Raw genomic sequence first — 15,689 nt, forward strand, 5'->3', positions numbered from 1 at the left:
ACATCAAGGGATGCATGGCAGCATTTGAAGCTTTTGGGACTACCCTATCAAATTTGCTCAGTAGTTGGTTTTACCCATACATTGAAAACAATGCAGCCGAACCAAAGGTCATGGCCACAGATTTATGATGAGTAAAACAGCTCATGTTTCTTCACAGCATCACACGGTTCGGAGAAGCTCTGAAATTTTTCTTCATGAGAAGGTGAATATGGCTTGTTATCTTTGAAATGGATAAACACATACAGTTACCTTGACAAGTTCAAATTTTGATTGCATAGCTCATTAAAGTCTTGAGAGAATCGTATGAATTTGATTTATGGACGATCACAATAACCTGTTTTCAGCTTTGTACCATAATTAAAACAGTCAGTGCACTCAATTACAAAGTTAGGAGAACAATTTTGGCGGTTAAAAGTCATCTGTAATTTTGTGAAAATGAGCATCAATATACTGTATCTATATAATGATCTAATACCTTTTACATTATGTCCAGAGAGTATAAGTTAATTGAATATGATGTACAATTTTTGGGCTAAAAATAAATTTTGAATTTGTTTCTGGACCCCTACCATTAAGAAATAATAATGCACTGATGTTACTTTGTTAGTATTTACCGTGACAACTCTGCTAAAGGATTATCACAACAGTAATTTGTTTTTTCACGGACAGCAGATAAAGAATTATCTTATTTCTTTAGCATTTTATGGGTGTGTCAGGAAGGTACATAGCTCTACACAGGACCATTAATTTAATGAAAGGATATTGTGTATTGTTAAAATTATGTGTGAGCTGTTCAATTTGGCTCACTATATTGTCTTTACACAACAAAGAAGGGTGAAAAAAGACAAGTCTCAAAGTGATGTGGATGGGGCGACAAGAAAAAAAATCAATGTTTTTTTGTCTTAGAATCACATCATTCTATGTACCATGGATGGTGTTTATGATATTCAGGTTTGGAATGACCTTCGCACGTAAAACAACAACATTGAACTACAAATGTAAAACTTCAGCTGGCAAACTGGCCATAGAATGTTGTTAACCCTTCTGCCACAATGGTTTGGCTTGCACCCATTGTTTTCAATGGCAAATGCGGACCTGTCTACAGGAATTAGGGGGTGAACAGCTTAGTGAATACCAGGCAATACTGTAACTGTCACTGTGAGCTACAGTGATGAAAACAAGACATGGGGAAGATTGCTGCTGCTTAGCTTTCAAAACTGAAACTCAAGCTAATAATGTTATTTATATTTGGAGCATTCAAAACATTTGCCACAATTTTACCCTGTTCCTATGTGCAATATTACATATGTGTCCCGTCATCCACTTTGTCAGTAAGGTAGTATGCACCTCGAAAGTAAAAGACCTAAACTTTTGCTCTAACTTTGCTCAAGGAATCTTTCAATCATTCTCTTTCAAAATCAAGAATAAAAATAGGGGGTCACCCTGCAAATTTTGGTACTAGAGAAACAAATTACCCAAGATTTACCGATATTAGAAATTCAAAATGGCCGCCGCCCCTGTGTTAGCTCTATGGAGGAAAAACTAAAAAAATTTTCGAATTTCGAAAAAACTAAGCCGGTGAAACGTTTTCTTTCACCAAGAGCTTTAAAATGAACCCCCACATGTGGTATATCATAAGAGAATTGTAAAAGTTTGAGAGTCCGAAAGTTTGTCCCGAGGTGCTTCTACCTTAAGCTGAAACTAAAAACATGACGGCAAGACTGCAGAACACTGGGCTCATGCTGAATAATGGTATAAATACCATAGTCCTATGGGGTAAGGTTGCTTCAATACACCAGGGAGGACCCCTAGGTTAATCTGATTGTGTTTGTGGTGAAGATTAAGCCCAGTGTCCTTCAGTGTATCAAAATTATTTTTGTATATTTTTATGAAGAAACTTACAGGGAACTGAAACTTACAGAACTGAAACTGAGAAGTGTTTGTTGGTTTTATGTGACCAGAAGAAATGTCATTTGTTATCAACTGTGGTCCCTTCATTTTGTAAAGCCATAGAATTTCAGAGTTGCTGTTTCAATCTCTTGGTAAGACCAAATGTTTTAGTCTAGGGCTGATGGATTCTGCGAGTTGCTTACTGCTGGCAGCGAGTACACGTCTGGCCATCAAGTCGAGCTCTCCACCTGTTGAATTTCAAACAATGATTATCAGTATTAGTGTAAAAATTACCTTTTATTGTTTATGTGTATTCAGTTGCTTCATGAAATAGGCATTTGATATTTGGCTATTAAAAAAGACTGATTGATGAAAAACATATTTCAGTTTTTGTTTATGTACACCACCTACACACTAGCCCGACTGCTGCACAAGTCAAGCTACATGTACAGAATATATGCAGTCTTGCTATATTAAATTCCCAAAATTCCAGGAACAATTTGATTATTGCATTCATCCCATCATAGTTTCACATGAAATGAACACAGAAGACATGCAATGGTTACAGGGCCAGTTAACTTTTTGTGTAATTCTTTTCACTATTTTTTTTGTGTCAACTGCGGTTTTTTTTTGTTCTACTTCCCAAAGCTTGTTGAGATACACAGTATTCAGCTTGTCAGCTCAGCCTGTACATGTGTACAGTACACTGCATTGTTTTTGTTGACAACTGAATTTTGGTCCGGACTAGAATTTAAAATTAATATAACCTATAACAGTGCATTTTATGCATAAAGAGGCTGTGTTGACAAGCTAAATATTATTACATGAAGGTGTTTTACAATGGTTTGGGGAGTAGAAAAGGAACATATAAATGACATACAAAAAAAAAATAGTGAAAAAAATCATCATTAACGTTATGCATACTGGCACTTTAAAAGAGCTTAAGATGTGAGTAGAGTCTAGAATAAAATTGTCAGTTTTATAATTACAATACGTACTACATGTACCGGTACTATGCTGGCAGAGTCACGGACTTTGGTATCGCAAATTCAGTTACAAGCAAATTTCCTTATCACATCATGCAAACAGAGAATTTGTTTCAACTTGTATTTTGTCAGAAGGGCACAGGGGACACTGCATACATTCAAGTACTGGTATACAGACCAGTATACCGTATATGTGGCATACATACAAGTACTGGTACACAGACCAGTACACCGGTATATGTGGCATACATACAAGTACTGGTATACAGACCAGTATACCGGTACATGTATATGTGGCATACCGATATATAGGCAGCCGACACAGCAAAGCCACAAATGACGATTATTACCTTCAGTATCCACCACAACACCACCGGCTTCCCTGACGATTAGATCACTGGCAGCGTAGTCCCAGCAGTGAATTCCAAACTCATAGTACGCATCAGCGTTACCCCTGGCAACTTCACACATATTCAAAGCTGCTGACCCTAGCGATCGAAACCTGTTGGGAAGCAGACATGACTTCAGGATTTTTCTGGTCATACTGAAATCTGTAACTACTTTATTTGGCAATTAAAATTAACGAAGTTGAGTTTCTTGATGGATTATGGCTTGAACTGGTAATTTGCAATGATTATTACTATCAACTCTATCTAACTATGGTACAACGCCATGTTGCTATGGCAACACTTTTTATGTTATGAGGTCAGTCTTTGCCTAATAGCAGTGATGGATTCAAACAGGCAGAGACATCACTGTTTGGTGTCAGTTTGGATATTTGTATCTCATAGAAGCAGATTTGCCTAGTTTCTACAGAAAGGAAATGCCATTTAGTGTGCAGTTTTGATTTCCTTCTAACCTATAGATACCATAAATAGTGCGGTTTGTGCACTGTCTACTGTGCAGTGTTAATAGCTGACATGTCTGAAAATGCATGCAAAGAATGTGCAATATTTTGTTAATCCTGACAACATTATAAATCTGTCTGTAGCATGTCTCTGTGTGAGAAACAAAGCTTTTCTCTTCATCCAAAGCATAACTACCAAACAACATTTAATTTTATTGATGTTGTTACAATAATTGAAATCCAACAATGACGACTCCGTCAACCTTTCTAAAATCAACAGAGCTCTCCTAACAGACAAGATGACAATTCACTGGTTTTAAAATGTAGCTGTAGACTATTGAATTGAACACATTGATTGTAAAAAACTGATCAAAACTTGACTTTGCCTTGTTTTAATCCGGAATTTGACAAATACATTGACATACTCTGATTTGAAGTCCTCCTATCTGGTAACTTTAATGAATAATTTGTGCTTTGGGTGTTTGTGCAAATATTCATAAAATATGGTACGTCTTACAGAAGTTTCCCTGCTTAAATATTCACTGTTCACTTTTATGCAAAGATTATCAGTAACATTATAACTACGGATTAACAGCTTTCTGAAAACTTGCCATTACAATTTGTATTGAAACACAATATTCCTCTTGATAAATGCACATACAAATATGTGATATTTCAGAAACAATTTAAATGTTTTGGAAACCAACACAATCTTTTCAAACACCCTTTACTCAGTAGTTTCTAAAACATATCACTAACAAACATGATTTTTAAGCCGTTGAAACAAATGAAACAGGCAATAACAATTTTGACTTCAGTTTTTTTAACAATCATCTGCAAAGTTAGTCTTATAAATCTAATCACTGTAAAACAAATGACAGTTTTAAATGTATCATAAAGTACGGACCAAATAAAGTGAAACTTAATTTATCGTGGCAACACAGCTGGTTGTAACTATTCTGAAACTGATTGAAAATTTGATTTTAAAAATGTTAGCCGTCTACACATAGATACATGTATAATTATATCGTGCATTCAAATGCCACTGACCATTTTGTAATGTCAAACTTAAAACTTGTAATTAAGTTCAAAAGTTGCAATGTTTTATGCAAAAATGCTTTAGGTGTGTCTGACGAAAAGAAAGGCATAAAGTGGGTTAAATTTGGCTGGAAGAGATTAAATGGCTTTCAGTTTCAGAAATCTATTTATAGGACTAGAGTTTATGCAAATCTGGGATGACAGCTCATAAGACTAGAATATTCATTGAAGATGTCGTTAGAAAACTGTCCTTTCATACATCTGTTGCAGTTGGCATTTTTATCGGTGGGATACATTTTAGGAATTTTGTACGCTGATGAAATTTTGACTCTCTGATGAGAAAGATGGCAGAACACATAACAATGCACACTCATTTCATAGGGCTTGACACGGACAACAGTTGAGGAGATGTAATCAAAAAGCTAAGGCAATGGAGAAATTTCTAATTACCCATGCACACCGTCTGGTTGTGAAAGTAGACTAGAAATATTGTTCTTCCATTGTGCACTGGGGTCTCTCCTTTTGTGAATCCCAAAACCAACTAACATGAGTGCCTGACCGAGGTCTAGAGAAACGGATCCAACATATGCCAAAAGAAAAGAACACCAAGGCAATGCTATTAGCCTTCATGGATAGAAGCATCTGTTGCCGAACTCAACCCAGGAAAAATTTCCATTCTCGGCAAGTTCTGAATCGTTGATTGGATATATGGATTGGCTGGTTTTGTACTATGATTGGAAGATTTCTATTGTTCATATTTCTCATTCCTTGAGGAACAGGTTGAAAATGTAATTAATATGTAAATATCAGAACATGCCAAGGACTTCAACTTCACCTGGGTTTATTGTTAGTGGTATTGACAAGGGGTGAACTTGCTAAGACTGTGATCATTGTAGATTTCTATCTTCTGGTAATTCTTGTTCAAAATTTAGCTTTATTGCTTCAAATTAGTATGTGTCATTGACAATTATTGGAAGGAGCTATATCCTCACTGACCAATCAGCTAAACAGTTTCACTATTGAACTTGAAATATACTGGTGTCTGTTTCAGTTGACAATATAATGTACTGTCTCATAGAATATGCCAATCTACTGCTTCAGAATACTTCAACATTGGAGCAGCTTGGCATTTTAGTGTAATTTTGATCATCACATGTTCTCAGTCTGTACGCTCACCCCTTGTCAATCATACTGTATAATTTGAATATAAGAATGCATATCAAAAAGTGTTGATTGGATAGATACCCGTGGGCAGGTGCGGAGATAAGTTGCTCGATATTATCAAGCACAGTTTTTATCCTATCTGCGTCTCGACTGGACCCGACCTCAGTAAGAAGCAACGCTTGGCTAAGATCTGGAAGAAAAGGCCGTGTAAATTAGTGATGCTTCTCAGATGTGGCTCAGCAGGTGATGAGTTTACCTCTGTTATATTCTGTAAAGAAAATTGGTGAGACATACAAGTGTACTACTGGTAATACATACCGGTATGTTGAGATATCTGAGGATGATGGTCAGAGGAGTAAAGATCATGAAGCCATTTGATATCACTGAGTTCCTATCCTAGGCCTAAGTTTGCACATTTTACTGTTTTTTTTTACAAAGCAATTCCAATACATACATATTTTTTCTGACATTTCTCATCATAAGAGAAAAGACACTACTAGTCAAATTGAAATGAAACCACGTTTTATTGTCAAAGGATGTCTGATACCCTCTTCTTTGTTCCAATTTCCATGGTGGTTTGCATTGATCCATTGGCAATATGGGACTAGACATACATGAACTACCGGTATCTAAATTAAAGAGTTGCCAACACTGTCAGGCGTACTTATCATCTAGGCAGTAATATCAGTAATATCAGTGAATAACAAAGAAATCAACTCTGTGAAAATTGAAAAAATTGTCCGGAAGGTCACCAGTACCGGTAGTCAAAACAACACCACACATCCACACACATCCTGCACAGAATGCATCACTTGCAAGGGTTGTTTGGCATGTCTGATGGCGTTTTTTACCACTAAACGACACTTACACCCGAAGTGTACGCAACTCCTCAGTTTAGACAGTATGCCTAGTTCCCGTTTTGCTAACTGGTCCACTGTGAGCCTAACAGTATACAAGTTCTATGAGTGCAGTGCTTTGTTTAATCTTTTTTTTGCAAACATTCTACAATTTCATGCATGAACCTTTGGATGGGTGCGGGGACAACTTTTTACCAAGGTTACTCTAACACGTTGGGTAAGTCATAGACAGTATAGTGGAAGTCTTTGCTCTATATGGGTAAGTAAAGGTCTACACTGAGAAACTACAGCCATTGTATACAATATCACATAGCACAATGCCATGGTAACACTTTGAGTGCTGTAATTTTTCCCAGCAAAATTTCAGAGCAAGATTTCAGCAATTTTATGAATTTTTCTGTAATTTTTTGATAATTTTTGATCAAATAGACATCACATTTCATTGGCTACACTTTTTTATCAAAATTTTGGCAAAATTCTGAAAAAATTTGACTGCGGTATATTTTATAAAGGCGAACAAAAATTGACTCTTATTTGGCGCTAAAGGGTTAATACTTGTAGTTGGTCCTAATATGAGTTACTGAAAGTTTATGAAAGATAAAGCTCCTGATCATGACTGAATTGAAGATGAAATAAATAGAGATTGGCATTGAATGGGATTACCCATAATTAAAAAGGAAAATGAAGGAATGACTGATGGGATTTAATGGGTCTATTGAGAGTCTGTCTCAGTGATAGGGATTACACGTCCGTTGTACAATTGTAATGTAAGCTGTTCTACTGTCTGGATCCTTTCTGTAGCATATCTGTACCAATGTTTCAACTAATCTCCCTTTCAATAAAAACGTCTGAATTATTCACTGACTGAATTGTGAAACAGCAGTGCTTGCCCAGTTCATGTAAATGATGACTGAAAATGCTAGAGATGTAAAATTGAACAAACTCACATCACAACTGTTACGACTGAGCATGGGCAGAAGTAGGTTAAATTTTTGTCAACATATTTTGGAGATTTTGTTATGAAGTCATGACTGCATTATTAAACAAAACTGTTTTTTTACTTCAATGCTCCAAAACTGTATGGAATCCAACACATCCATGTAATGTCATCAATGCACTTGTAACATAATGCATTTTCTTATGTGAAACGTGCTGCTGGTTTCATTGATCTTTCCAAAGCTGGAGCCAAACATACATCTTCTGTACGTACGTACGTACATACATCTTCTGTACGTACGTAGGTACGTACGTACAGAAGAGGTATGTACATTGTACATACGTAAGTACTTACATACATACATACGTTGAAACATACATAAATGTACACTTCCACATATACCAGTACACAGGGACAGACAGGCACAAATACAAACATTTTTTCATGCACATATACATCTAACGTCAGTAATACCAAACATTCTCCTTTATAAACTTTAAAAAACACAATGTATCAATCCAATTATGATTGATTCCCTAGTGTTTCTGAGAGCCACTTTCACCTAACAGCTGTTGCTGTAGCAATTCTGTTCTACCGTTAATTCAAACTATCAAACAAGCTGCACAGGTTGATAAAGTAAATAGTCTGGTACAAGGATGACTGCATACAGTGTTACATGTCAATATAGAAAAAAAGCAAATAATCGTGGTGTGATGTAAAAATCTGTAATGCACACAGTTAAACAAAACAGACTCAGAAAAATATGACATGTACGACATCAGTTGCTTGAAACTTTGCCCATACTGTGTGATGACAGATTTTGTAGTGACATGAGACTAGTTTTCAGAATCACGTAATAAGTCATATTCTGCAGCCATTAGACTTTGATGGTTTTGGATGTTGATTCCACAATAATCAGCAGATTTTCTGCTTTGATTGCTGACCTGTGAAAAGTTACGCTCATCAGTTGTTAGTGAATGGCTGCCCTGCCTACCTTCCTGTCCCGACACCTGTATCCTTTCTCCATTACACACGGAACCCTGTCCAAGTCTGGCCGTGAACATTTCATCTTGAATTGCATTGTAGACGATACCTATCTGGCTTTCTTATTTACAACCAGTCCAATACAGACAGCAACGAATGGAAACCTGTTAGGGAGAGATGACGAGAGTTTTGAATGGCTGTTATCAAGTTGTGCACAGAAGTTGATCTAGAAATGCATAGTGCCTAATTGGTACTGTAGATCATTGACTGGTGATAATTTGGGTTTTCCTCCTTGTATTCAACAATGTTTTCAACAATGTTTTGCCACACTTTCCCCATTCATTTTCAGATAGTTATTGTTCAAAAAAAACATTACCATGCTAAATTTCAGATGGTTGATACAACAAGATAATATGTACAGTTACTTAAATCAGACCTACATGTACATGTAATTCTTACTGTGGATACTGGGTGCAGTTCTGGTTTACCGTCATTTTTTATGAAGCTTTCTGAAAAGTGTCTTACACCACATGTGTACATGTATCTTGCTATTGCTGCAGTTTACATTTTTCCAGCATAGGGAACAATGTAGAGTCAGGATATACTGGTAAGGGAATGGCAACAAGCAACTTACCTATGTACAAAGTTTGTTGTTCCATCGATGGGATCAATAATCCATGTTGGATTATCTGTGAGTTCACAATGTTGACCAGCAGCCACAGATTCTTCTCCATAAAGCTGATGAAATCACAACAAATACATGGATTCAGTGCGAAATAATGGACGTCACAAAAATTCTAATATTGCATTGCACCTTTCAATCATATGCACTTATTAAGCAATTGAGGTAATTGTACCTCAACACTTAAAACAACAGAATCTACATTGCACCTCTTGTGACAGTCTTGACACTTGTGACAGTCTTGACACTGAGGGTTGAGTGAAATTTGTCATTAATCATATCATTATCTCAATTTTTCTAAGTCTTCCTTTTTTGCCCATTTTCGGTTAACATTTAAACTTTGTAGGTTGTCATTGTATTATTTCTGATTGTGCTCTTGATACAAGTACTACGGTATTTTGTGTCCTGACTTCTTCTTTCTAGTACAGCATATGAGGAACAGAAACTATCTTTCATCATGGCGTCACTCCGTTGTGTATATCACCTATGTGTATACCTTATCAGATGTTGGAGAAGTAATGTTTTTGACTTATAGGAATCAACTCTGATATGAACAAACCGATTCAGGCTGTTATAATATTGCTTGTGCTGAGCTGAGCATGGACATTCTGTTGTTCTGAATTGATAATATGAACTGAGTCCCAATGATACAGTTTGAGCAAGCTTATTGAAATCGACAGTTGCTTGAAAATAAACTAAGCAGCTTAGTTCACATGATAATATCAACTTTGATGTTGACAGATAACTGTGTGAGAAAATTGAAACCAGAATGCCGTTCAGACTGAAGTACAAATGCAAGACAGTATTGAAGAAGCTACATGAACATCACAGGCCCGGCCACATCAACTGCATTCTTTCATTGCGACTGTGGAAGAAAGTACATGTACATGTATGCACACTCGCCCAACCTGAGTTCTGTCATCTCACATAATGATATACGGTATATACACATGGGTGTGCAAATCATAATATATATTTACCAACGATGTGAGTGGAATTTCTCTTTGTAAAAAAACAGTGAATAAAATTTGAATTGAATGTAATAAAAAACATGACCTAATGACAGTGGTTGAAATATACTGGTGGATATTCAAAATATCTGTGAGATATTAAATGTGTCACTGAATAACTTTAGATGTTTGGAACTTTGGATATTCAAACGCTGCAAAATAGGCTAAGAGAAAATGATTTTTTGACCAAAAATGGGAAAGCGCCCCAGAAATACAAATATGACAAAATTCACCCACAATTTGAAGATACTCAAGTAAGGTTGCTTCTAGGTACATGCATACCAAGTTTCAAAGCAATTAGAATATTTAATTCATAGAAAATGATTTTTTGACCAAAAATGAGAAAAATTGCTCAAAAAATACAAATATGAAAAGTTCTCCTCAATTTTAAGAAATCTGACAGAAGACAACCTTAGGATGAAGAGTAAGTTTCAAAGCAATCGAATGAGAACTTTGGAAGAAAATGATTGTTTGACCCAAAATGGGAAAAATTGCCCCAAAAATACAGATATGAAAATTTCACCACTATTTGAACAAATCTGACCGAGAACAACCCTAGGATCATGCATACCAACTTTCAAGGCAATGGGAAGAGCACATTTAGGGAAGATAATTTTTTGATGTAAATGGGGAAAAACTGCCCTAAAAATACAACTATTAAAATTTCACCACAATTTTACTAGTAAACATAGTGTCAATCATCATCTCAATGACACTTGGCTCACTATAGTATTTGGTTCAATGTTGCAGGCCAGAGTGAGTATACTTAACTAAGTTTAAACCTGGGAACATGCACAACAAGTTTCAAAGCAATTAGACACGTGAATTCAGAGAAAATGATATTTTACCAAAAAATGGGAAAAATTGCCCAAAAATACAAATTTTAAATTTCAGCACAATTTGAACAAATCTGGCGGAAACTAACCCTAGGATCATGCATATACCAAGTTTCAAGGTAATGGAACAAGTGCTGTCAGAGAAGACTTTTAGACCAAAAATGGGAAAAATTGCCCCAAATATACAATTATCAAAATTTCACCACACTTTGAACAAATGTAGCTAAAGTCACCATAAACAACCTGCATACCAAGCTTGAACCAAATTTGTCCTGTGGTTACAGAGTTTTACCAATTTGCAGGATTTTTTCCTTTTTTACCTCAAAGTGCAATTTCGACAAGTTCATTTGAACAAAATCACATCTCCTCCCCTGGGTGCATCTGTACACCAAATACTGATGGTTGGTACTGAGGTTTTGGAGTTTTTTGATGTGGACAGACACACATCCCCACATACATACATGATACAGATACCTACCTACAATATAAGCTCTTTTGGTGTATATATATATATATATATATATATATATATATATATTATATAATGTGATATAATGTGAGCTAAAAAGGAATAATGGAATGTATTAATCTATTCAATTGTCTGATGTCTGATATCCCATTTCTTTGTCAGGATATTATTTTTAAATCACAATGTAAGTTCACTGGAAGCAACAAAAACAAAAACATGAAACCCTGTGTATGTCAAGTGTACTTGTATGTCTATTATTTTATGCTTATACACTTTCAATTAGGAACAACATTAACAGAATGCCCATGAGCTAAGGGAATGAGGCATTGGCTGAGCTACCACAGTCTGAATACTGGCATGCATTATTAAATACAGTCAGATGATAACATTTGAATGGAGTGGCTGACAATCTGTCCTGTTATTCCAGACAACAAAATGACCTCTAATGGTACACCTGCTTGGGGGATTTTCCCTCCTTACCAGAAAATTTAGGGGGGATTCACGTTCTACTTATATATCTGGGGTGTCACTGGCACCATTTTATGGGGGTTGGTCCCCCTTGACAAATTACTAGGGGGTGCCAAAATATCAACAGGGGGGATTCCCCATCCCCCTGTCTGGATGAAACACTGCTATAGAAGAGCAAAAAAGTTCAGCTGTAGAAAAGTGCATTAACTGTCTCACCTATGTGCTGGAAATCTGTCTTTTAGCTTGGAGATGATCATTTTTTCCACTCTCTGGTCAGTTTCTGTCACTAAATCGGCTGCTGAACTCTTCGTCAAGACTCTCTTTTCAAGTTTGTAAGCTTCACGGATCACCTACAGAAAATTTTCAACTATAAATGCTACCAGCAGTGTGCATTTCTTACACAGAAACAAAGATATGCAGGAGACACATTCTATGCCATCAATTTATAGGTCTCAAATCATTCAATCCCTTATCCACCATATATTGTAGAAGAGTCAAAATTGCTGCAAAATAAAGGAAGTTTGGTAATACATATTCACTGAGCACAAAACTAAAAAGGTGCAGCATGGCATGGCATTGCACAGACTATAGCTAGCATTTCCCCTGTGCTATAATACTGGGCAGCCTATATACCTTGCTGCGGATCGTGCATTTTTCTGTGGTCACGCAGGCTATACATTAACCAGATACATATACCCAAACATGCCGTAGAAAAACAGCGGGATACACAAATTAATAAAAACGGCTTTGTAGAACTTGCTTGGAGTTCAGTTCACGATATACATCTGTTTACATGTAGGGTGCTGCTGACACTCGAGATTATGGCAGCCGGTTCGCGGTACTACACGGTAGCAACTGAGACTTCCGAGCTGCAATGCAGAGCTAGTGGGCAAGTCACTGTTCCCACAACTAAACAGATACCTTGGCCTCTACCGGAGTGAAATCTGGGGCGGACTAACACTTGTACGTATGTTTACGAGCCCCAAAAATGAGCGTAACCTGGCTCTGTCATGACACAGCCATGCAAGTAAGGCATACGAGCGCTGAGCATAAAGTGGTGAACCGCTGTCACAACTATCACATCGGACCATCCCACCTTTATTTCACCATTGGTAATAACTTTGCAGTGAAGAAAAAATTGTATCATCTCACCTGTCCCGCCTCTTTTGCAATATCGACAGCCACACTGAAATACTCGTCATATTCGGCTTCATTTTCGCTGCGAGGCTTTTTCGCCTGATTACTACTGCTGTCCGCCATTTTGTTCGGTGCTGTTTATGACGCCCCCAATGTTCACTTCTTTCAATTGTTTGTTTTCAGGGCGACAACATACTTAGCACTGGAACTTGCAGGGATGCCTCGGAGGTGCTATTGATTTCTGTATATTTTAAAACTAAAACAATAAGGCGGGAGGTACGACGATTATTCGACTTTTTGACTGTTCGTCCAAAACATAAAAGGCACAGGTGCATGCATACTAAGGCACTCTTTTTCGAGAAATCAGATGATCAGAGAAAAAAGAGTATTATTAACTTTATTGCTCAACAACACACTCTGGGAGCGCGGTTAGGCAAATATCACAAAGCTCCAGGTTACATTGGCAAAGTTGTATGTGCTGCTAGTAGTAATATTGGCGAAACGGAGTCTCAAAATAGATTAAGTGGCTACACAGCGACACAGCGTTTTTGGGCTGCCACATAAGCGTCTCTGAGACAAACCACAAACATATAATGATGGTATTGTTCAAAACGTTTTGTCTTGGCTTGAACAGAGTATTTTTTTTTCATTTTCATTCCTCTTTCTGAAGTGTTGTTGATTTAGGAGAGGTGGAAAGGACTGGCTTTACGTCACATACCGATTCACATTGGTTTTCTCTGAGATTTTGCAGTAGGCGTATAGTGTGTAATTTGTTAGTTGGGATTACGTTTATATCTGTGTAGTCTTTACGGCCAATTGCAATTTTTTATCGCAGCGCTTTGTCTTGTGGGACTTGTATATTTACAATAATAGACAATGCAAAATTTTGCACTTGAAAAGCTGTCACGAAGTCACGAAGCTATTAACAATTATCGGCGACACACTACTCGAGGTGAGCTTGGTGAAGGTTGGGAGGAATACGCTGCTGAATCCGTGGCAAAACGCGTCCAACAGTTATTCCTTTTTGATATAAAAGGATGAAAACAAGAAAATTGCTATCGTATACTGTTTTTCTGCATTTGTTGAAGAAGTGAAAAGTACATGTCAGTTCCTTTTTCATGTTTTTGCTTTTCTCTCCTGTTTACGTATTAACTAAACAGGGAGCCCTACTTTCTACAGAGTGGTCTAGGTGCGTCCATTCATTTTACAAATTTTAAAACATAACGCAAAATTGACAGTGCAGAGATATTTTAGCTTATTTTTATGACGCGCATTCTCATGGGGGCGTATTTATCAACTCAAGAGTTCGTTATATAACATGGACCAATTTGTTATTGTTCATAGTGGATAGGTTTGTGCATAATTATTTATAGTTTCGATGCATTTCTTTGATAATAATGTCAAATTGCCATGGCAACCTTTCTTGGATGCTCTGATTCAGTTATGCCAAGGAAATTATAGCAAAATGCACTATTTTCTTATTTGTCCCAAAATTCATTTTTATGAAGATATACAGGCAATATTTATACTGTATAATGCATACTTAATATGCAGCCACGCTGTACAGTTAAATCATATTTTAATAACAAAAAGGGCATTAAATGACTAGAAATAGTAGAAAATATAGTTGGAATATTAAAGTTACGATCAGTCCCTCGAACTCAAAACCGAATCCGAAATCGAATCTAAGTTCGGTGTCGAATACAATCACTACTTCCTATGATTGTCTGCATCGCTTTTGGCAGGAAACTTTGCTCTAGTTCTTCCATCTGACAACATGTAACTTAGTTTAAGTCAGATTAAGGAAAGGGCCGCAGTCAAAATAAACGGGAAGGTATCAACACAAAACTAAGTCATTTTATTGATTCTATTTGCCATAATTCCTGTAACTCAGAGCGAGTTGCTTTCGGTAGAATATTTCGACTGAATCACTCAGCCTTCATCAGCTGTTGTGTGATTGTGAAGAGTGCGATGACTTAACAGATCCACTGATTCAGTCGAAATATTGTACCAAAAGCAATTCGCTCTGAGTTACAAGAATTACGGCCAATAGATTATAATTCTAGAGCAAGGAAACAATATTTTAGTTGTATTTTACTGATTGATACTTAAAGTAGCTACATTTCATTGTTTGCACTGTCGAGTGTGACAACTGTTGATATAAGCATTTGCTGCAAAAGTAGCCGTATACGATAACTTAATCAGAGCTTCCAAGAAAGGTTGCCATAGCAATTTAACATTATTATAAAAGAAATGTATCGAAATTATAAATGATTATAAACAAACCTACCAATAACAAACTGGTCCATGTTATATAACGAACTCTTGATAAGTACGCCCTCCATGAGAGTGCGCGTTAAAAAAAGAAGCTAAAATATCTCTGC

At 36.6% G+C, this 15,689-nt stretch overlaps 1 protein-coding gene across 1 annotated transcript; it reads right to left on the reverse strand.

The window, feature by feature from the left end:
• Positions 1-909: 909 nt before the first annotated feature.
• LOC139147306 (inositol monophosphatase 1-like) lies at positions 910-13,443 on the reverse strand. Its single transcript, XM_070718355.1, is given in 8 exon segments — positions 910-2,138; positions 3,227-3,378; positions 6,007-6,115; positions 8,714-8,827; positions 8,830-8,867; positions 9,338-9,440; positions 12,383-12,518; positions 13,321-13,443. Coding segments are annotated over 8 exon segments (867 nt in total). The 5' UTR covers positions 13,429-13,443; the 3' UTR covers positions 910-2,031.
• Between the last annotated feature and the right edge of the window lie 2,246 nt (positions 13,444-15,689).

The sequence above is a fragment of the Ptychodera flava genome, chromosome 13 (genome assembly GCF_041260155.1).
Source record: "Ptychodera flava strain L36383 chromosome 13, AS_Pfla_20210202, whole genome shotgun sequence".
Taxonomy (NCBI): domain Eukaryota; kingdom Metazoa; phylum Hemichordata; class Enteropneusta; family Ptychoderidae; genus Ptychodera; species Ptychodera flava.